The sequence below is a fragment of the Callithrix jacchus genome, chromosome 9 (assembly GCF_049354715.1).
Source record: "Callithrix jacchus isolate 240 chromosome 9, calJac240_pri, whole genome shotgun sequence".
Classification (NCBI taxonomy): Eukaryota; Metazoa; Chordata; class Mammalia; order Primates; family Cebidae; genus Callithrix; species Callithrix jacchus.
The window spans coordinates 33515129-33537977 of NC_133510.1; the positions used below are offsets into that span (position 1 = coordinate 33515129).

At 38.0% G+C, this 22849-nt stretch overlaps 2 protein-coding genes across 23 annotated transcripts in view; both read left to right on the top strand.

Moving 5' to 3' along the window:
- The window catches only part of YAF2 (YY1 associated factor 2), a 77354-nt gene extending 66969 nt beyond the window's left edge, over window positions 1–10385 (top strand). For 12 of the 16 annotated variants that reach the window (XM_035255791.3, XM_035255795.3, XM_078338906.1 and 9 more), the window contains 2 exons: window positions 5744–5896; window positions 6674–10385. In XM_035255791.3, the coding sequence (XP_035111682.1) occupies window positions 5744–5896; window positions 6674–6911 (391 nt within the window). In that variant the 3' untranslated portion in view covers window positions 6912–10385. Of the gene's footprint in view, window positions 1–5743; window positions 5897–6673 lie in introns of those variants that run through there. The other 4 variants (XR_013522707.1, XR_013522706.1, XR_008473766.2 and 1 more) reach the window with 1 other exon arrangement.
- A 9571-nt stretch (window positions 10386–19956) lies between these two features.
- GXYLT1 (glucoside xylosyltransferase 1) overlaps window positions 19957–22849 on the top strand; it is a 62861-nt gene continuing 59968 nt past the window's right edge. For all 7 annotated transcript variants that reach the window (XR_013522702.1, XR_622708.5, XR_013522703.1 and 4 more), the window contains exon 1: window positions 19957–20231. Coding sequence is in view for 2 of the 7 variants with exons in the window: in XM_002752364.6 (XP_002752410.3) it covers window positions 20020–20231 (212 nt within the window). In the remaining 5 variants the exon portion in view is untranslated. The remainder of the gene's footprint in view (window positions 20232–22849) is intronic.

Below are 22849 nucleotides of genomic sequence, written 5' to 3' on the forward strand. Positions count from 1 at the left end.
TAAAAATGGGTCTTAGGCTCTGATAAAACAGACTCTAAACCAACAAAGATCAAAAGAGACAATGGCATGTAATGGTAAAATCAATGCAGTAAGAAGAGCTAACTATTCTAAATATATATGCATCTAATACAGGAGCACCCAGATTCATTAGCAAGTTGTTATGGGCCTACAAAGAGACTTACACTCCCACACAGTAACAGTGGGAGACTTTAACACCCCGCTATCAATGTTAGACAAATCAGCGATACAGAAAATTAACAAGGATATCCAGGACTTGAACTCAGCTCTGGACCAAGCAGACCTAATAGACATCTACAGAACTCTCCACCCCAAATTCACAGAATATACATTCTTCTCACCACCATGTTACACTTATTCTAAAATTGACCACATACTTGGAAGTAAATCACTCCTTAGCAAATGTAAAGAATGGAAATCATAACAAACATCTCTCAGACCACAGTGCAATCAAATTAGAACTCAGGAATAAGAAACTCACTCAAAACTGCACAATTACGTGGAAACTGAAAAATGTGCTCCTGAATGACTACTGTGTAAATAATGAAATTAAGGAAGAAATAAAGATGTTATTTGAAACCAATGAAACAGAAGACACAACGTACCAGACTCTCTGGGCCACATTTCAAGCAGTGTGTAGAGGGAAATTTATAGCACTAAATGACCACAAGAGAAAGCAGAAAAGATCTAACATCAACACTCTAACATCACAATTAAAAGAACTAGAGAAGCAAGAGCAAACAAATTCAAAAGCTAGTAGAAGGCAAGAAATAACTACGATCAGTGCAGAACTGAAGGAGATAGACACACGAAAAGCCCTTCAAAAAAATCAATCCAGGAGCAGGTTTTTGAAAGTATCAACAAAACAGATAGACCACTAGCCAGACTAATAAAGAAGGAAAGAGAGAAGAATCCAATAGACACAATAAAAAATGATAAAGGGGATATCACTACTGATCCCACAGAAATACAAACTATTATCAGAGAATACTATAAACACCTCTATGCAAATAAACTAGAAATCTAGAGGAAACGGATAAATTCCTGGACACATACACCCTCCCAAGACTAAACCAGGAAGAAGTTGAATATCTGAATAGACCAATAACAAGTTCTGAAATGGAGGCAGCAATTAATAGTCTGCCAACCAAAACACGTCCAGGACCAGACAGATTCACGGCCAAATTCTACAAGAGGTACAAAGAGGAGCTGGTGCCATTTCTTCTGAAACTATTCCAGACAATACAAAAAGAGGGAATCCTCCCTGACTCATTTTATGAGTCCAGCATCATCCTGATACCAAAACTTGGCAGAGACGCAACAAAAAAAGAAAATTTCAGGCCAGTATCCATGATGAACATTGGTATAAAATCTTCAATAAAATACTGGCAGACTGAATCCAGCAGCACATCAAAAAGCTTACCCATTATGATCAAGTAGGCTTTATCCCTGGGATGCAAGGCTGGTTCAACATGTGCAAATCAATAAATGTAATCCATCACATAAACAGAACCAATGACAAAAACCACACGATTATCGCAATAGATGCAGAAAAGGCCTTCAACAAAATCCAGCACTCCCTTATGCTAAAAACTCTCAGTAAACTAGGTATTGATGGAATGAATCTCAAAACAGTAAGAGCTACTTATGAAAACCCCAGCCAGTATCATACTGAATGGGCAAAAACTGGAAGCATTCCCTTTGAAAACTGGGACAAGACAAGGATGCCCTCTTTCACCACTCCTATTCAACATAGTATTGGAAGTTCTGGCCAGGGCAATAAATCATGCGAAAGAAATAAAGCGTATTCAGTTAGGAAAAGAGGGAGTCAAATTGTCTCTGTTTGCAGATGACATGATTGTGTATTTACAAAACTCCATCTCAGCCCAAAATCTCCTTAAGCTGACAACTTCAGCAGAGTCTCAGTATACAAAATCCGTGTGTAAAAATCGCAAGCATTCCTATACACCCAAACAGACCAATCATGAGTGAACTCCAATTCACAATTGCTACAAAAAATAAAATAAAATACTTAGAAATATAGCTTACCAGGAATGTGAAGGACCTCTTCAAGGAGAACTACAAACACTGCTCAAGGAAATAAGAGAGGACACAAACAAATGGAACAGCATTCCATGCTCATGGATAGGAAGAATCAATATCGTGAAAAGGGCCATACTGCCGAAAGTAATTTATAGATTCAATGCTGTCCCATCAAGCTACTATTGACTTTCTTCACAGAATTGGAAAAAACTACTTCAAATTTCATATTGAACCAAAAAAAGAGACCACATAGCCAAGACAATCCTAAGCAAAAAGAACAAAGCTGGTGGCATCATGCTACCTGACTTCAAACTATATAAGGCTATAGTAACCAAAACAGCATGATACTGGTACCAAAGCAGATATATAGACCAATGGAACAGAACAGAGGCCTCAGAAATAACACCACACATCTACAACCATCTGATCTTTGACAAACCTGACAAAAACAAGCAGTGGGGAAAGGATACTTTAAATAAATGGTGTTGGGAAAACTGGTTAGCCATATTCAGAAAGCTGGAACTGGATCCCTTCTTTACGCCTTATACAAACATTAACTCAAGGTGGGTTAAAGACTTAAACTTAAGACCTAAGAAGAAAACCTAGGCTATACCATTCAGGACATAGGCATGGGCAAAGACTTCATGACTAAAACACCAAAAGCGGGGCTGGGTGCGGTGGCTCATGCCTGTAATCACAGCACTTTGGGAGGCCGAGGTGGGTGGATCACGAGGTCAAGAGATCGAGACCATCCTGGTCAACATGGTGAAACCCCGTCTCTATTAAAAATACAAAAATGAACTGGGCATGGTGGCGCGTGCCTGTAATCCCAGCTACTTGGGAGGCTGAGGCAGGAGAACTGCTTGAACCCAGGAGGCGGAGGCTGCGGTGAGCCGAGATTGTGCCATTGCACTCCAGCCTGGGTAACAAGAGCAAAACTCCGTCTCAAAACAAAAAAAAACAAAAAACACCAAAAGCAATGGCAATAAAAGTCAAAATAGACAAACGGGATCTAATTAAACTGAAGAGCTTCTGCACAGCAAAAGAAACTATCATCAGAGTGAACAGGCAACCTACAGAATGGTAGAAAACTTTTGCAATCTATCCATCTGACAAAGGGCTAATGTCCAGAATTTACAAAGAACCTAAACAAATTTACAAGAAAACTAACAACCCCATTAAAAAGTGGATGAAGGATATGAACAGACACTTTCAAGACAAGACATTTAATGCAGCCAACAAACATAGGAAAAATAGCTCATCATCACTGGTCATTAGAGAAACGCAAATCAAAACCACATTGAGATACCTACCATCTCACACCGGTTAGAATGGTGATCATTAAAAAGTCAGGAAACAACAGATGCTGGTGAGGATGTGGAGAAATAGGAACACTTTTACACTGCTGGTGGGAGTGTAAATTAGTTTAACCATTGGGGAAGACAGTGTAGCGATTCCTCAAGGATCTAGAACTAGAAATATCATTTAATCCAAATATCATTGGATCCAGAATCCAATTACTGGGTACATACCCAAAAGATTATAAATCATTCTCCTATAAAGACATATGCACACATATGTTTATTGCAGCACTATTCACAGTAGCAAAGACTTGGAACCAACCCAAATGCCCATCAATGATAGACTTGATAAAGAAAATATGGCACATATACACCATGGAATACTGTGTAGCCATAAAAAAGGATGAGTTCATGTCCTTTACAGGGACACGATGAAGCTGGAAACCATCATTTTCAGCAAACTAACACAAGAACAGAAAATCAAACTCCACATGTTCTACCTCACTCATGGGTAGGAGTTGAACAATGAGAACAGATGGACACGGAGGGGAATGTCACATACTGGGGCCTGTTGGAGGGTGGGGAGGGATAGTATTAGGAGAAATACCTAATGTAGATGATGGGTTGTTGGGTGCAGCAAACCACCATGGCACGTGTATACCTATGTAAAAACCTGCACGTTCTGCACATGTACCTGAGAACTTAAAGTGTAATTTTGGAAAATGGTATAGTTGTGTAGTACACATTTAGGAAAGCCTAGGAAAAAAAGAGAGAGATATATAACGACTCAAGAACAGAAGAAAGTAACATTTTTCTTAAGGCCAAAAGGAACCATTATAGAAAAGTTGTTGATGCTTAAAAAATAACAATACTAGGTACAGAGATTACCTGATCACTTATTATACCACTAGTCTCACATTTTTACTTCCAGTATAGTGTAGTACCTATTTCAGACTAATGCCAGTCATCTTTTTAAAATTAAAGTTGGAATTTCTTCAGAGATTTCTGATCACTTAAGGATAAAATCAGACTGCTTAGCTTTTAATCTTGGGACCCTTTCTTGTCTGTCCATCTTGGTTTTTTTCCTCCTCTCTCTGCCACTCTGCTCTCCGTCTCAAATTTGATCCTGCAGTAGTGCCAGTATTCACCAGATATATTATACTTCTTCATGCTTCTTTTTTAAAGTGTGGTCCCCAGAGACATCAGCATAACTTGGAAACTAGTTAGAAATACAATTTCTTGGGCTCTACTTCAAGGCCTACTGAATCAGAAATTCTGGGGGGTAGGGCTAAGCAAGCTAAACAAGCCTTCTAGGTGATTCTGATGTACCCTAAATTTGAAAACCACCAGCTTTTCCTTTTTTAATCTCAGCCATTAATTACCATACTTTCAATATCACTTTTATTTGTGCATCTCTTAATCTGCATCTCAAACTCTGCTAACCAAGAAAGGGTCAGGATTTTTCAGGCAATAAAGTTAACATTAGTTGTAGAGCATCTGTTAAAATGTATTTTTATCTTACTCTCCCTTACTTTTTCCCTCCTTCTCTCTGCCTCTTTCCTTGCTGTATCCTTTTTTCTGCCTTAAGAACTTTAGAGACTTTATTTTTAATCTTAACCTCAGTTGTAGAAGTTCTGTGGTAAAGCTGGAAAGGTAAAAGCTTGTACCAGCTTCAGATGTTGAAGCCAGGCAACATTTCAGATATCCCTGAACAGTTCCTACAGTAGGTTTTCAATAAATATTTTCTAAGTGAGTAAGTTAGCAAGTAGATGAATCTCAAAGGACTGGGCAGATCTCCAAGGTCAAAAGAGCATAGTGAGGTTGTGGCTGGAGACATTAGAAACTTAAAGGATTTAAGCAATAAGGAGTGAGAAATTTTGATAATTAAAAAATTGATAATATAAATATAAAATTTGACAATAAATTTTTTGATAAATGAAAAGTTTTAAAGAATAGATAGCCATTGTCACAAATGGTTAGGTATTTCCTTCTCTAAAGGAGGAGGGATAAATTATTATTTCATTGTAAACTTTGAAGTTTAACTTTTAGAATTCATGTTTATATATGGGCACATTCCATTTAGTTTGATACATATTTTAAATAATTTCCTATGTTGATTTATGTAACAGTATTGTAATGTTTGACCACATATTTAGACTATAAATTTTAACTGTTATAGTTGGTTCTGTTTTTTTTTGAACAGGAAAAACAATAATATATATCTTTAAAATTGTATATTTGATTGCCTTACATATGAGGAATTTTTATACTTGAAAGTTATTTCGTTATTAATTTGTTCTCATAATGTGAGATATTCTCTCATAAAGAACGTATGTTTTAAGTTATAATTTAAAACACTTTTCTTTTTAACATGCACACAGGAAACCTCGACCTGTCTCCCAGTTGGTTGCACAGCAGGTTACGCAGCAGTTTGTGCCTCCTACACAGTCAAAGAAAGAGAAAAAAGATAAAGTAGAAAAAGAAAAAAGTGAAAAGGAAACAACTAGCAAAAAGAATAGCCATAAGAAAACCAGGTAAATTTGAAGAATGTTTTATGACATTTTTGAAATAATAAAACCATTTAATTTTTTTTAACCTCGATATACTAATATGCCCAAAGTAGGAGTAAAATATTTGATCTCATAGTATCAGGAAATGTTTGAGTTTGATAGATAGGTTGGGAATTAAACACAGAAGCCACAAATAAAAGCTTAAATGTGTTGCTGCTTTTTTCTTTTTACTAGATTGGAAGACATTTGTGTCTGGGTGTTTTGTTTTGTTTTGTTTTTCCCTTAAGAAGAACTATTTGAAGCCAGGAGTGTTTTTCAAAGTACCAAACAGATATTCGCATGGGTCATGTGTTTCAAAATGGGTACATCTAGTACGTAGTTTAGTTAGAACAATCATGATACCCTTAGTGTGTGTTAGTGGAGTAACAGCCTTCCTTGCATGTAGCTCAACCTTAGCTTTTACCACCTTCCTCCATGATGCAACTATTTGATTGTTGTCTAAAACATCAATTTTAATAAAATGAATAGGCTGTCCGCAAAATTATGATACAGCTAAAGAAGCACAATTAATTTACTTCTTCTAGGCTGTCACAGTTTTTGGTCACATTGAAGAATATTCATGAATGATTGGTCTGGTTAATGTTAATGAGTTGAAACATTTTATGATGTTTTTGTGGTTGGTTACACATAAACTGCTTTATGTATTCATTTATTACTTTTACCTACTTTTATTATTTATTATATGTTCAGAAATTTGGTAGACAGAAAAGCTAGTTTAAAATTTCATTTTTTTATGTTTAGGCCAAGATTGAAAAATGTGGATCGGAGTAGTGCTCAGCATTTGGAAGTGACCGTTGGAGATCTGACAGTCATTATTACAGACTTTAAGGAGAAAACAAAGTCACCACCTGCATCTAGTGCTGCTTCTGCAGATCAACACAGTCAAAGTGGCTCTAGTTCTGATAACACAGAGAGGGGAATGTCCAGGTCATCTTCACCTAGAGGAGAAGCCTCATCATTGAATGGAGAATCTCATTAAAGTTTATTTTCTCCAATTTAAGTTTATTTTCTCCAAAGTAACTAATTTCTTAGTTACTTCTGTCCTACCATGCAAATACACAGATTATGCCAAGAGGTACCACATTTTCATGACAAACTTATTCATGAACAATCCATAATTTGAGTTTTACATAAAATAGAAATTTGTTAAAATTTGTAGATTTTATTGCAACTATGCCTACCCAAACATTTCCAGACTTAATATTTTGGTATCTGCAATTAAGTGCCATGAAAATGTGGTTGAATTATTCATTATGCAGTGTTATTGGTAAGTGTATTTTCACTTTTAGTTTAGTGAATTCTAACACATAATTCTTGAATTCTCTACTATTGGCATGTAATGAATTTAAATTTTTTATAACATAGTGCAAGCTGCCTAAATATGTATTATTTGAGAATTGTGAAACAGATAGTTATATGTATACAAGTCAAAGATCAACTTAATCAACTGTTGCTGCAACAGGTTTTTCTTAATGGTTATCCTCTTCAATACACCTGCTGGTACTTGGTGTGGTTAAATAGGAAAATTGTTATGAAATAAAGAATTTGTATGAACCTTTGCCAGTCTTTTTGACACGTTTTACTAATTATTGTTTCTGAATTGTGTTTCTGGTTTTATCCATTTTTTGAGGTTTTTTTGTTTCTTTGCTTATTTTTCAAAACATTCATTTATTGTAATGTTTACTAGCAGACTAGTAAACAATAAAATATTGATTATTTAGCTTTATAATTCAGGTTTAGTGCTATTGTCATTGAACACTGGTATTTTTTGTATCATATAAAACATTAAAATTCAAATAATTATAAGCACTTGGCAAAAACAAGAGAAAAGAAACTTGCCATATTTTACAAGCTGTAATTTTAGAAAAGCTTTAACTTAATGATAGTTTTATCACTGTTTCCTTGTCCCAAACTTATCCAGGGCCATAGAAGTATGAATCTAATTAATATGGGAATTGTTGCACAGAAATGGGAAATAACTAATTTTAAATCAGTTAAATTGGCCTCTTATTAAATATAACAATCCTTATAAAAATCATAGTACCCTATTTTCAGACACAACTGCCAGTTTACACATTACTCAGTAGCCAGAAAGGAAAAAACTACAGCCCCACTTATACTATGTAAAATTGCCAATAAATATTTTTATGACACAGAATTTACATTTTTGTTTACAACTATTAAAGTGTTTTATGTTGTATTTAAAATTTCAGCCTAGAAACCACACAGTACTTCTTAAATTCTCCTGGGGTCTCCTGCTTCCTTTTAACCATTTGCTTAATATATATCCACCTATAGGAGATGTCTGAATTGTAAATGAAATTAAAAATAGAATGTGGATACAAAATATCACATAAGACATCATGGTAACATTTGAAGAAAAAAAATAAAACTGTAGACCCTAACAGTTGTGATATTTGGTGGTTTTGTGTGGTAATGTAATTTCCTGTTTATAGTATTTTTTCAGGCACAGTGGTACTGTCTTTTTTGTAAGATGCTAGTTGTGAAATACAGTTAATTGCATACAGTAAAAGTCTGTGATTAAAACATTTATATACCTCATTCTTTAGTGTTGTTAAATGAAAAATTAAAATTTGTGTTTATTATAAGATGCTTTCATTGGAATACCAACTAACCGGTTATGTTCCTTTAAAACATGAATTTTTTTGTCTTATTCTGTTTTTAACATGTTTTGAAATGTTTTATATATTCATTTTGAGAGATAGTAAAAATTTAAAAATGTAATAGGGAAAATATTTAAGTCAAAACTGTGCTTTAAAGGCATTACATCTCATGATTCAATACTTCAGGATGAATTTTAAATGCACTGCAAGAGAGAAAAATCTGACAGGAGATGGGATTTTACCTAAATGGAGTATACTCAACTTTCTACATAGGTGGGAAGACAGTATAGTGTGGAGATTAAGCGTGCTAACTGGCACCTGGTGTTTGAATCCCTGTTGTAGAATGGAAGTGAGCTTAAATTACCCAAACTTACTTTCCATCTATAAAACAGGGCTAATGGTAATCATATCTACTTTCTAGGGTTATTGGAGGATTAAGTCAATCCATGTAAAATTCTTAACAATTATCTTGATACATATTGGCCACTCAGTAAACGTGAGCTTTTATTATTGTTATAGGTAAAATCCCATCACAAAAATACAAAAATATTTTTTGTAACAAAAATTATTTTCATGCCCTCTTGGATGACCTAAAGTAAAAGTCTATAGATTTCACTAAATTTTCAGTGTAATATCAGATGTTTTCTCTGGTCCTAGAAAGACCATCTTTCCATAATTAAAGAAACTGATGGGTGTGCACTATGAGAATGGAGAAATGAATTAAGTTGACTAGTTTGAAATTTTGATTTATTAATCACAATTATCTCAAACTGCCTTTGTTTCACCCTACCTCAAATACACTTCCACACCAGGAAAACAGACCCAAATTCCATAAATAGAACTGATGTTAAAATATGCAGAAAGATTCAGAAGCTAGTTTTAGGGTACATGTTTTGCTGTTTTTCATGAACTTAACAATGTGGTTTGAGCAGTGGGTTCTTTTAGCCAAATTCCATACAAAAAGAACTGGGATGTTTTCCAGCATTTACTTTGCTATAACTAAGAGTGAAGGTAGGCCAGGTGCAGTGGCTCATGCCAGTAATCCCAGCACTTTGGGCTGAAGTGGGCAGATATTTTGAGCTCAGGGCCAGCATGGGCAACATGGTGAAACCTCATCTCTATAAAAAAATTTTTAAATATATACGTATATTTAAAAAGTGAATATGAATATGTATACTTTGAGACACAGAAGAATATTCTTAAAACGTTTTATATTATACAATAGAAATAGTTAAAGGTTTTATTTTTATTAAATGCTTTCCTAAACAGATAAGTGAATAATAGACAAAGTGAAAACATTTAAAAAGGAAGAGAAACTTCAGCTTTTCTAAGTTAATAACTTTTAGATAAAGATCCTTATAGCCTAAAAGAATGTAGCCTCTGCGTATCATATGCATTAATGGTAAATGGTCTAGAAGTTTTTATTTCCACTGAGGTTTCCCCCACCCTATTTTTAAAACTTCCTGCTGTGGTTTGGATGTGGTTTGGCCTCACCAAAACTCATGCTGAGGCCTGATTCCCCAGTTTGTTTGTGTTGGGAGGTGGTGCCTTTAAGAGGTGATGAGGTCATTAAGATGGATTAAGGGCTTTCTCATGAGACTCAGTTCTGGAATGGATTCGCTTTTGCAGGAATGGATGAATTCTCACTAGAGTGGGTTGTTATGAAGTGAGGATACTTCGTGTGTTTTGTTCTCGTTGCCCTCCTCAGTTCACCATCTGCTTTCTACCATGAGTTGAGGCAGCATGAGGCCCTCACAGATGGGCTGCCTGATCTTGGACTTCTCAGTCTTTGGAATCATGAGCCAAAATAAACCTCTTTTCTTTATAAATTGCCCAGTCTCAGGTATTCTGTTACAGCAACAAAAATAGACTGAGATACTTTTTTGCTCTGCAACTTACCTCTTTTTCCAGATCTTTTAAGGACTTGATGTAGGAACTGAGCTATTTAGTTAAGTCATTGGTAGCAATTTGGCGCTGTACTTTGAAAATTAAGTGTAAACAGAAAAGTGAGTGTGTATAAGGAAAGAAATAGTAAAAGAATGCTTTCACTTCTTAGCACTCACCCTCTCCTGTATATCCCCAGGCACCTTCAGTTGTGTGGAACAAAGAATGCAGAACAAGGGAAGAAGTTCAGAACAGTTACCAATGACAAAAATCGTTGATTAGAATAAAAAGACAAGGTTACAGAATAAACATTGTTACTGATCATTTTTCAAAAACAGAAGGAAAAGAATGCTCTCCCTGGCTATTGAGGGTGATGCCCCAAAAAGTTCCCGTAGGGGTTTATTCTTACAACTTGAAATAAAGAAGTTTTTTTTCTTTTTTTTTTAAATACTGTTTGGCCTGATTTGCACTAGATAGTTGTGACCATTTATAAGAACAAAAGAAAATTATTAACTACTTTCCTGAATGCACATCCCTACCAGCCTGGATAATTTAAATGTTAAGTATGTAATGTGCAGTTGACCTCCTTGAACATGGGTTTTAACTGCATGAGTGCACTTACACATGGATTTTCTTCCAACTCTGCCACCTCTAAGACAGCAAAACCAACCATTCCTCTTTTTCCTCTGCCTACTCAACATGAAGACTATGAGGATGAAGACCTTTATGTTGATCAACTTCCACTTAATGAATTGTAAATATAGTTTTCCTTCCTAATGATTTTCTTAATTTCTCTAGCTTACTTTATTGAAGAATAGAGTATATATAATACATATACAAAATATGTGTTAATTGACGGTTTATGTTATTGGTGAGGCTTCTGGTCAACAGTAGGCTATTAATAGTTAAGTTCTGGGGGAGACAAAAGTTGTGAGTTTTCGACTGCTTGAGGGTTGGTGTCCCTAACCCCCACACTGTTTAAGGGGCAAGTGAATTAGGCTTTGTGCTTAGCCAGTGCAGATATTCCTGTCTTTACAGAATGGTCTAATTCTGGAGCATTATAAGACTAAATACTTCAATGGAAAAAATCAAGTCGTGATCTGGAAAGCTTTGGTGCTCTGGAACATGTTTCCCATTCTTAGTCTTCCCTGTTGGTGGGAGTTACAGACTAATAGCTATTTCACTGTTGTAATACATTACTCTGTTGACTTTGGTTTTATTTACATCAGTATTATTTAATTCAGTGAACACTTACTGAGTATGTATTTTTCCGCTAAATATACTAGGGATTGGTTACAAACAGGACAAAAATGCACATCTTAGAGTCTATAATTATAATGCCATAACTACAATAATAAAAATGTGTATAAGATATAGAGAAGAGAGAGTGCTCTCCACCCTTTTGTCTTTAGAAAATTCACCTAGGCTTAATTATCTATTGCAAGTCCACAATGAAAATGTTAGACCTCATTTTGATGTTTGAAGTTGATAATGCTGGGTGTCACCAGTAGTTTTAGCCAACTACTGTTTTATTTACTCCAGCTTGAAATTTCAAAAACTAAGATTTTAAGTCATGTAAAGTGAGATAATTTATTATTTTCCTGCACTAATTTTTTTAAAATCACGAAACAGCTGAAGTTTGCTATTTCCTTTTTGTAGATGAAGAAGCATATTACATCACTCTGTCCAAAAGAAATGCTATTCAGATTTATTTCAGAAAGAGCTTTAATTTGTCTTTTCCTTATGGACAAAGCAGAGTATTGATTGCCTGAAATTTGTGCTGTAGTTGTAAAAATCTATTAAAATTGGGTTCAGGCTGGGCGCAGTGGCTCGTGCTTGTAATCTCAGCCCTTAGGGAGGTCGAGGTGGGTGGATAACCTGAGGTTGGGAGTTCGAGACCCGCCTGGCCAATATGGTGAAACCCCATCTTTACTAAAAAATACAAAAAATTAGCCAGGAGTGGTGACAGGAGCCTGTCACCCAGCTACTTGGGAGACTGAGGCAGGAGAATTGCTTGAATCCAGGAGGTGGAGATGACAGTGAGCAGAGATCCCACCCCTGCACTAGAGCCTGGGTGACAGAGTGAGACTCTGTTTCAAAAAAAAGTGTTCAGTTTTAATAATTGTGTTGGCTTGGTTGTCTATCTGTAGTCTTTTTAGTCTTTTTTTTTTTTGTCAAAGAAAAAAGATTTAATAGATTCAAGTTTCACATCATGACAAAAAATTGTGAAATACCATTTTTTCTTCTTTTTGCATTTTTTATAAATATTGGGTTTCACAACATTGCCCATGCTGGTCTCTTAACTCCTGGGCTCAGGCCATCCGCCTACATTGGCCTCCTGAAGAATTGGGATTATACCTGTGAGTCACAGAGCCTAGTGGTGGCTCTTTTTGTAATTTAACTAATCTAATTTCTTATTCTTGATCTTCTATGTATTTTTTCAGAGTTTGATTTTTATCTACTTGTTTTTCTTTTGTTCTTTTTTAAATTTAGAGACAGAGTTTCTCTCTTGTTGCCCAGGCTGGAGTGCAATGGCAGAATCTCTTTGTTTGTATTTATTTATTTAGAGAATGGAGTTTCTCTCTTGTTGCCCAGGCTGGAGTGCAATGGTGCCATCTGGGTTCACTGCAACCTCTGCCACCCAGGTTCACGCCATTCTCCTGCCTCACCCTCCTGAGTAGCTGGGATTACAGACATGCGCCACCATGCCCGGCTAGTTTTGTACTTTCAGTACAGACGGGGTTTCTCCATGTTGGTCAGGGTGGTCTTGAACTCCTGACCTCAGGTGATCTGCTCGCCTTGGCCTCCCAGAGTGCTAGGATTATAGGCCTGAGCCACTGCATCCAGCCTTTCCTTTGTTCTTATAAATGGCCACAAATATCTTGTGTAAATCAGGCTGAATAGTATTTTTTTTTTTAGACTTCTTTATTTCAAGTTGTAAGAATAAACCCATAGGGGAACTTTTTGGGGCAGGGACCCAGTGAAATAGATACCTCCCTAACTGGAATTTCTGAGGAGTGGAAATAATACATACAGGTTTAGTAGGTCTTGAGATTATATCTAGATTTAAATTGGCTGACATATCTGGAAGAAGGGAGGAGTTTGGATGAAAGCTACTACTTCATCATCGTTTTTCTAATAAATCTTTTAGCAAGAAAATTCAGAAACTAAACTGGAAACCAAGATTTATTAACTTTGATTTTATGAATATTATTTTCATTATCCTCTTTAAATTCATGATAATGGCGATAATGAAATGGTCCTATGTTTACTTTTGGAGTCAGCAAGAATGGGAAGAGTTGGAAGATTATAAAACTAGTTTGGGAGAAGACTTCTAAAGGACACACAAAATAAATGGTGAACATATTTTGGTTTTTAATTTTTGTGGGTAAATAGGAGGTATATATATTTACAGGGTACATGAGATGTTTTGATACAGGCATGCAATGCATACTAATCATGGAGACTGGAGTATCCATCTCCTTAAGCATTTATCCTTTGTGTTACTGACAGCCCAATTATACTCTTTTAGTTATTTTTAAATGTACAATTCTGTTACCAACTAGTTCTCATTCATTCTATTTTTTTGTACTCATTAACCGTCCTCCTCACCCCCATGGCCTACCCTTCCCAGCGTACAGTAACCATCTTCCTATTCTTTGTCTTCATGAGTTTAACTCCTTTGATTTTTAGATCCCACAAATAAGTGAGAACATGGGATTTTTGTCTTTCTGACCCTGGCTTATTTCACTTAACGTAATAATCTCCAGTTCTATCCATGTTGTTGTAAACGACTGGATTTTTTTTTTTTTTTTTTTTTTTAAGAGACGGGGTTTCAGTATCTTAGCCAGGCTGGTTTTGAATTCCTGACCTCATCATCCACCTGCCTTGGACTTCCAAAGTGCTGGGATTACAGGCGTGAGCCACCGTGCCCGGCCCTGAATCCCATTTTTTATGGCTGAATAGTATTTCATTATTTGTATGTCCCACATTTTATCTTAGCTACTCTAAACAATGCTGTAATAAACACCAGAGTGCAGTTAACTCTTCAGTATACGATTTCCTTTCTTTTGGGTATATACCCAGTAGTGGGATTGCTGGATCATATGGTAGTTCACTTTTTAGTTTTTTTGAGGAAACTCCATACTGTTCTCTGCAGTGGTTGTACTAATTTACATTCCCAGCAACAATGTATAAGGGTTCCCTTTTCTTCACATCCTTGCCAGCATTTGTTACTGCCTGTTTTTTGGATACAAGCCATTTTAACTGGGGTGAGATGATATCTCATTGTAGTTTTGATTTGCATTTCTCTGATGAGAAACGATGTTGAGCACCTTTTCATATGCATGTTTGCCATTTGTACATCTTTTGAGAAATGTCTACTCAAATATTTGGCTCATTATTTTGATTGGATTATTAGATTTTTTTCCTATAGATTTGTTTGAGCTCTTTATAGAATGTTTATGAATTCCTAGTCAGAGGGGTACTTTGCAAATATTTTCTCCAATTCTGTGGGTTGTTTCCTCATGTTGTTGTTTCCTTTGCTGTGCAGAAGCTTTTTAACTTGATGTGATTCCATCTGTCCATTTTTGCGTTGGCTGCCTGTGCTTATGGGGTGTTACTCAAGAAACTTTTGCCCAGACTGAGGTCCTGGGGATTTCCCCTAATGTTTTCTTTTACTAGTTTCATAGTTTGAGGTCTTAGAGTTAAGTCTTTAATCCATTTTGATTTGGTTTCTGTTTATGGTGAGAGAGAGAGGTCTAGTTTCATTCTTCTGCATACGGATATCCAGTTTTCCCAGCACAATTTATTGAAGAGATTGTCTTTTCCCAATGTATACTATTGGCACCTTTGTCAAAAATGAGTTCATTGTAGGTATGTGGACTTGTTTCTGGGTTCTCTATTTTTTTCTATTATTTTATTTTATTTTTTCAAGAGACAGACTCTCACTGTGTCACCCAGGCTAGAGTGCAGGGGCATAATGTTGGCTCCTGCAACCTCTGCCTCCTGGGTTCAAGCAATTTTCATGCTTCAGCTTCTTGAGTTGCTGGGATTACAGGTGTGCACCACCACGCCAGGCTAATTTTTGTATCTGTAGTAGAGACAGGGTTTCATCATGTTGGCCTGACTGGTCTCTAACTCATGGCCTCAAGTGATCCACCTGCCTTTCCTTCCCAAAGTGCTGGAATTACCGGTGTGAGCCACTGCACCTGGCTTCTGGGTTCTATTTCATTGGTCTATGTGTCTGTTTTTATGCCAGTACCATGCTGTTTTGATTACTATAGCTCTGTGGTATAATTTGAAGTCAGGTAATTTGATTCCTCTAGTTTTGTTCTTTTTGCTTATTAGGATAGCTTTGGCTATTCTGTCTTTTGTAATTTCATCTACATTTTAGGTTTGTTATTTCATCTACATTTTAGGTTTGTTATTTCTACTTCTGTGAAGAATGTCGTTAGCATTCTGATAGGGATTGCAATGAATCTGTATATTGCTTTGGGTAGGTAGTACGGACATTTTAACAATATGATTCTAATCCATCAACAGGGAATTTCTTTCCATTTTTTTTTGTGTCCTCTAAATTTATTTAATCAATGTTTTATAGTTTTCATTGTAGAGATCCTTCACTTTTGCTTAATTATAAGATATTTATTTGTGGCTATTTTAATTGGGATTTGGGATTACTTTTTTATTTTTCAGATTGTTTACCTTAGGTATATAGAAATGCTACGGAGTTTTGTATGTTGATTTTTTTTTTTTTGATACAGAATCTTGCACTGTCACTCAGGCTGGAGTGCAATGGCACGATCTTGTCTCACTGCAATCTACACCTCCTGGGTTCATGCAATTCTCCTGCCTCAGCCTCCCAAGTAGCTGGGATTACAGGTGTCCACTACAATACCCAGCTAATTTTTTGTATTTTTAGTTGAGACGTGGTTTCACCATGTTAGCCAGACTGATCTCAAACTCCTGACCTTGTGATCTGCCCGCCTTGCCTCCCAAAGTGCTGGGATTACAGGTGTAAGCCAATGCACCCAGCCTGTATGTAGATTTTTTATCCCGACACTTTACTGAATTTGTTTATCAGTTCTAATTGTTTTTTTTGGTGGTGTGTTTAGGTTTTTCCAAATACAAGATTATAATTATCTGCAAACAAGGATAATTCAACTTCTTCCATTCCAATTTGGATGCCCTTTATTTATTTGTCTTGTCTGATTGCTCTAGCTAAGACTTCCAGTAGTATGTTGAGTAACAGTGGTGAAAACTGTTAGTGTTGAATGCATTTTTGAAAAGAAAGGCTGGGTTCCCAGAAGAAAAGAGCAGTGATCTGGCCTTAGGCCTCAGAGGTAGTTTTTGGTTTCTAATAAGGGAAAATAAAAAAGCCTATGTTTTCTAGCACAGAATAAAATAAATAATTCAAGGAACACTTGCACTTAATTACAAAAGAAAGCAAAAAAAAATGTTTACTTTATTAAAAATAAAATATATGAATATAAAATAAAAGAAACCAAACATAACAGGATTACCTAGTGATGTAATTTCTGTAGAGAAAGGGGTATGAGGGAACAGTAAGAATTCTGCGTTTAGTCAAGGATCAGATAGAAGTGTGATAGTATCAGAATTCTTAATTATTTTCAGCCTTCAATTTTTGGAAACCTGGGTCAGAAGAGTCTTCTTATCTCTTTCCCTCTCTTTATTTCTTTTCTTTCTTTCCTAGTTTTAGGAATACATACTTTCATGCAGTAAATGAAAGAAACACCTAACTGTTGTGACATCAAATATGTTAAATCATTTTCATAAACTTAATTTTAGGATTATCAAAATGCAATGTGTAAATCCTGTTAATAGAGGGGATGCCAGCGTGCATACAGCTCCTTCAAGATTAGCCAGTTAAGATGGTGTGTCAGTAACAGAAAAATCCTTTCTATTTTTGGAATGGCTTATGTAATTTTTCAACAGAAGAGTATAGGATTAGAAGGAACCTAAAGGGATGATATGGTCCAGCACTCTGACATCAATAAATGAGTGTTATTCCTCCTGATATGCTCTTTTCATAAAATTGTTGCAAAAATGAAAACTGCCTGGCTTCTCTTTTTGCCATTCCATTATTTTAACCATCCGTGGGTCAAGGAGTTATTCTTAATTATTATGTTTAGCTTCTTTGTTGAAACAGAGAATAGTTATAGTTAGCATCTTTTAAATTAAACGTTTTTTGAGTACCATATCCTTCAGCTTTCTCTCAAAAGATACTTTCATTCTTACCAATGCTTTTCCTATCGTTCTGTGTACTTCCTTAAGTTTATTTTCATTTCTCTAAGAATTGTAAGGTGTAGTGGAAGGATTAATTTAGTATTATTATGCTTTTTATTTGCCTGTCTTCTATTTGAGAGCAGCAATACACTCCTTTATTTCTAAATACTCGGCATCCGAGCCCCGTGTCTGGCTTGTAGAATATGTTTAATAAATGCTTATTCAATGCGTGAGTGTATGTTCTCATTCTCTTTACACATCTTTTTTTTTTTTTTTTTGGGACAGAGTCTTGTTCTGTCGCCAGGCGCCAGGCTGGAGTGCAGTGGCGTGATCTCCACTCACTGCAACCTCTGTCTCCTGGGTTCAAGCAATTCTCCTGCCTCAGCCTCCCGAGTAGCTGGGCCTACAGACACGTGCCACCACGCCCAGCTAATTTTTTATATTTTAGTAGAGACAGGGTTTCACTATGTTGGCCAGGATGGTCTTGATTTCTTGACCTCGTGATCTGCCCGCCTCCGCCTCCCAATCTTTACACATCTTGATAGCATGCTAGTTTTCCTTTTTTTTAAAAAAAATCAGGTAAAGCAAGCAAGAAAGGAAAACTGAACCTTAAATTTGTTTAGTGATTTTCTCATGGTCACAGAGCCACTACTATTTTGGTGTAGGGATCCGAGGATCTAAATGGAGACTACTTCTATGTTGTGCAGCATTTCCCCACCTTGTATTTCACAGCCAAACTTTTCGACGCCCAAGATGCAATTTCTGAAGTTTAACTGCATTTTCCCCACGAATGTGTGTTCGTGTGTGTGTATATTTTTAAGTGTCCCTTCCCTCACTTTTTGGCACTGGAGCTGCTTTCTGCCTCCAATCTCTCCTCTCTGTTTCAGCCTCTACACTACAGCCAGAATCTGCGCTCTAAAATGCAAATATGATCATGTTACTTCCCTATTTAAAAACCCTTCAATGGTTCACTAGTGTCTGGCAGATTAAATTCAAATTCCTTGCTGTGGTAGACAAAGCACTCAAATATCTGGCCCATTCTACTTCTACACTCTTATCACTCATCATCTCCTCTCTTGCATTCACTTAGCTGGTGGTATCAAACTTCTCACAGTTCCCTGCACAAGAGCCTGTTTATTGATCCTTCAGCCTGGAATTAGTTCCCTTACCTGACTCAAAATTCTAGCGCCACCTTTGCTATGAAGTCTCTCTTGACCACACTCGCAGGGCTGATTTGTTTCCACACCCTTACAGGCCTGGGTCTTAACTCTGGATCATTGTGTTGCGCTTATTTACAAGTATCCGCTGTCCCACGTACGCTCTAGTTAGGTTTCTTTATACCCCTAGGTATTCACTGCTTGGCAAAAGTGATGCTCTTTTAAATAGTCAGTGAATGAACGCAGTGTAAACAGCTGAAGAAGAGGGAGAAGAACTGGGGACGAAAGAAGCTATGTGGGGAGAATACTAATTGTTTTGCACATGCAAATAATGAGTTGTGAAGGAGGTCAAAGGGAAGAGCCCTGCCTTACGGGAACTGGGAGGCAAGGTCCGCATACCAGACAAACGAAGCAATGAGATTATCTGGGTGAAAATAGCTCGTGCGCGCACCATCATAGAAACTTAAGAGTCTGGGAGAGGATGAATAGGAAAGAGGCCTAGTCGAGGGCCGTCTAAGTATTAGACGGTTTTCGTGCGTCAGACAGTTTAATCATTACAACCACCCCGTGATGAGGATAGTAGCTCCATTTTAGGGATGAAGAAACATGCTCACGGAATTTAGGTTGCCCAATGTCACAAACTACCATGTGGAAGAACCATAATTAGAATTTAGGTCAACTGCCTCCAGAGCCCTGAAGCTTTCGCTCCACCTCTCTCGGCGGTCCGGAGCCACTGGGCACCGAGTTACCTGCAGGTCGGCAGGCGCTCCCTCTAGTCGCGACGCGCACCACGTTCCACGCACCCACACCGACCCCGGCATGCCCGCCCTGCGTCTCTCCCACGGCCAGTGCGCCGGCGCGCCGGGCCCTCCCGCCCGCGGGAGGGGCGGGGCCGCGTCTCTGTCGCTGATGTAGGGGCGCGCGGCCGCGGAGGCGGCGTCTTGGCTTCCGGGCGGGTTGTCAGCGGGTCCGGCGCCGCGGCTACGCTCGCCTAGGTGGTGGGCGGGGAGGGAAGGAAGGGAGCGGGCGAGAGGCGGCGGCGGCGGCGGCGGCGGCGGCGGGGGAGGAACTTGTTGCGCTCGCGGCTGCGCGGTGCCGCTCCCTCCGCTCCAGTTCGCCCTGGCGGGCGCGGTGGCCGCGACGGCGACGGAGACGGCAGAGCGCGGCCGCGGCGATGCGGCGCTACCTGCGCATCGTGGTGCTGTGTCTGGCCTGCGGCTTCTGTTCGCTCCTTTATGCTTTCAGCCAGCTCGCCGTGTCCCTTGAGGAAGGAGCGGGCGACGGTGGCGGGAAGCCACAGGCCGCAGTGGCTTCCTGGCTAGCGGGCGGCGGACGCAGCACCCTGAGAGGCGCGGGCCCCGTGGCGCATCCCGGCGGGTCGGACAGGTACGGGCAGCTCCCGGTGTGGGGACGCGGAGAGCGCGGGGCGCAGGGCTCGGTCTGGCCTGGGCTGCTCGCCGGTGGGTGCCGCGCCTCCCTCGTCTTTGCGGCGGTCGCTGACCCCTCATTTCTCTCCTTCCCCTCCGGCCGGGGCTAAACCCGCGCTGCTCCCGCCTGAGAGCGTTCCACACTTTTTGTGTTTGTCTTTTGACCCAGTCATGTGACCTTTAAGGCAGTTAGAAATTAATTTTCAACTTTTATAAAAAGAGGGTTCGTTGAAAATAAGAGGTGTCCACAAAAGCCTTACTGCTTCCTGGGTAGTGAGAATTCTCTCGTTTCGATGGAGTTCAAGTTGAGATATTTAAACATCAAGCCGGTGCCCTAGTTCAGTGTTTCGGGAGTGTGTGTGTGTGTGTGTGTGTGTGTCTCATGCTAATTTTTCTGTGTTAACGCTTACACGTTTTAGTATTAGCCACGGTTAGTTAAATTTGGAAATAGCATTTGTGCGGGTTGTGAAAAAAATTTTTTTTTGGAAACAATTTTTTCGGAAACTTAGAGCAAATTAAGAAAAATGAGCGATACTTGGTGTGCTCAAGTCTGCTGTGGAGTGAGATTAGGTATCTTTCTTACAAATAGGTATTTAAAAAGAGACATAATGACTTAGGTGGATTTGCACAAATCACTGCTAGAGTTGGACTTAACGTGAGGTTTAAATAGAAAAAAAAATGTTTCTGTCGACATTATTAATGCTTGAAATCTGAGCGTTTGCATTGTGTTGCAACATGGACATTTCCACCTTGTTTATGGGCACCTCTCTGGGAATGACGGGAAGTGCTCGCTCCCAAGCTTTGGCAAATGCTAGTTTGATATAGAAAACTACAGGGTTTGTAGGAACAGGAAGCATAGGTCAGCTGTGGGCTGTTGTTTAACATCATTTTGAATTGATGGTCATTCCCAGAATGAAAAGGGAACGTTTGGGAAGAGGAGCAGCGCGGAAAGCGGACTTATCGTGCCATTTGGTTACAGTCAGGGTAATTCCTACATCAGGACTCTCAGTTATCTGTCATAGGAGAAAGCAATCACTGAAGACTTGAATGAGCTTCGTGAAAAAGGACAGGTTGAAGCTAAATTGCTTATGGCCTAGTAGGTTATTGTGAGGCATTTACAATTATGGAATAGGAATTATTTTTATATTGAGCAGAACTGTAAGGAGGCAACATTTTAATTAAATATTGAATGAAATTAGACTGATGTTCGCATTGCATTTTTAGTGCCTTGGTCTTAGTTTATTTGTAACAACATTTTACAAATTGTGTTTGCTTGGCCAGTTAACTTTAATGAAATTATTTGAAATGTTGAAAATAAGAACCTCACTTTTAATAAACATCCAATAGAGTCATTGCTGAAAGGTTAAGTTTTGTGTGTCAGGATTGAGTCAACTGAAATGCTGTACTTTTTTAGGTCCTTTGAGTGGCATTACTCTTTATTTTAAATGAGCTGTACATCTAAATTAAAACTAAAGGTGTATCTGTCTTTGTAAAAACGTGTTGAAGAACAACGTGTCACCACATTTTCGCCAATAAGAAACCATTTGGGCAGAGGAACAACGTGGAAAAGTTGGATTGTCAAGTTTTAACCTATGGTTTGATTAAGGTCAGACAAGTTTCTAAGACCTCAGGACGCCATTTTACATATCATCGTTTATAGCATCTTTATCGAAATCTCATAGAGCTAGATCAACTTTTGGCAGGGCACGGCTGTAATCCCAGAATTTGGGGAGGCTGAATGGGGATGATTGATTGCTTGAGGCCAGGAGTTTGACACCAGCCTGGTCAACAACCCATCTTTACAATATATATATATATATAAAATAGTACTTAGGTATACTGCATTTTTGCTTTTTTTGCTAACCATCTTACCTGAAAGATTATGACTACTGTTTCTCTCTCTTATTTTAAATGTGGGATCTAGGTTTGTACCAAGTACCATTGGTCAGATCTTATAAAAACTATTCGTAGTATAGAATTTCATGGCAACAAAATACTTAGAAAAGTCTTTCCAAGTCCTTGAAGTAAGAACTTTAAAATGAAAGGAACAATTTTTTTTTCAGTGAAATGTGTTATCCATTTGTGTATTCTGTCTGCAGCCATGATTTTAGTAATCAGAAAATACATAGGTTTTGGAGTCAGATAAACATGTGTTCTCAGTATTCTGGCTCTGGTTGCTGTGAAACCTTGGCTAAATTGTCTCACTTGCCTCTGTTTCAATTTCTCACCTGTAAAATGTAGGTAATACTTAATTTAGGTATTTTTTTCAGCTTTATTAGGGTATAATTGATAAATAGAAATTGTATATGTTTAAGGCTTACAACTTGATAGTTTGATATACATATACATTGAGAAATGATCACCACAGTCAAGCTAGTTAACATCATTAACTCGGTGGCTAATGCCTGTAATCCCAGTACTTTGGGAGGCCGAGGTGGGGTGGATCACGAGGTCAAGAGATCGAGACCATCCTGGTTAACATTGTGAAACCCCGTCTCTACTAAAAACACAAAAAAATTAGCTGGGCATGGTGGCCCGTGCCTGTAATCCCAACTACTCAGGAAGCTGAGGCAGGAA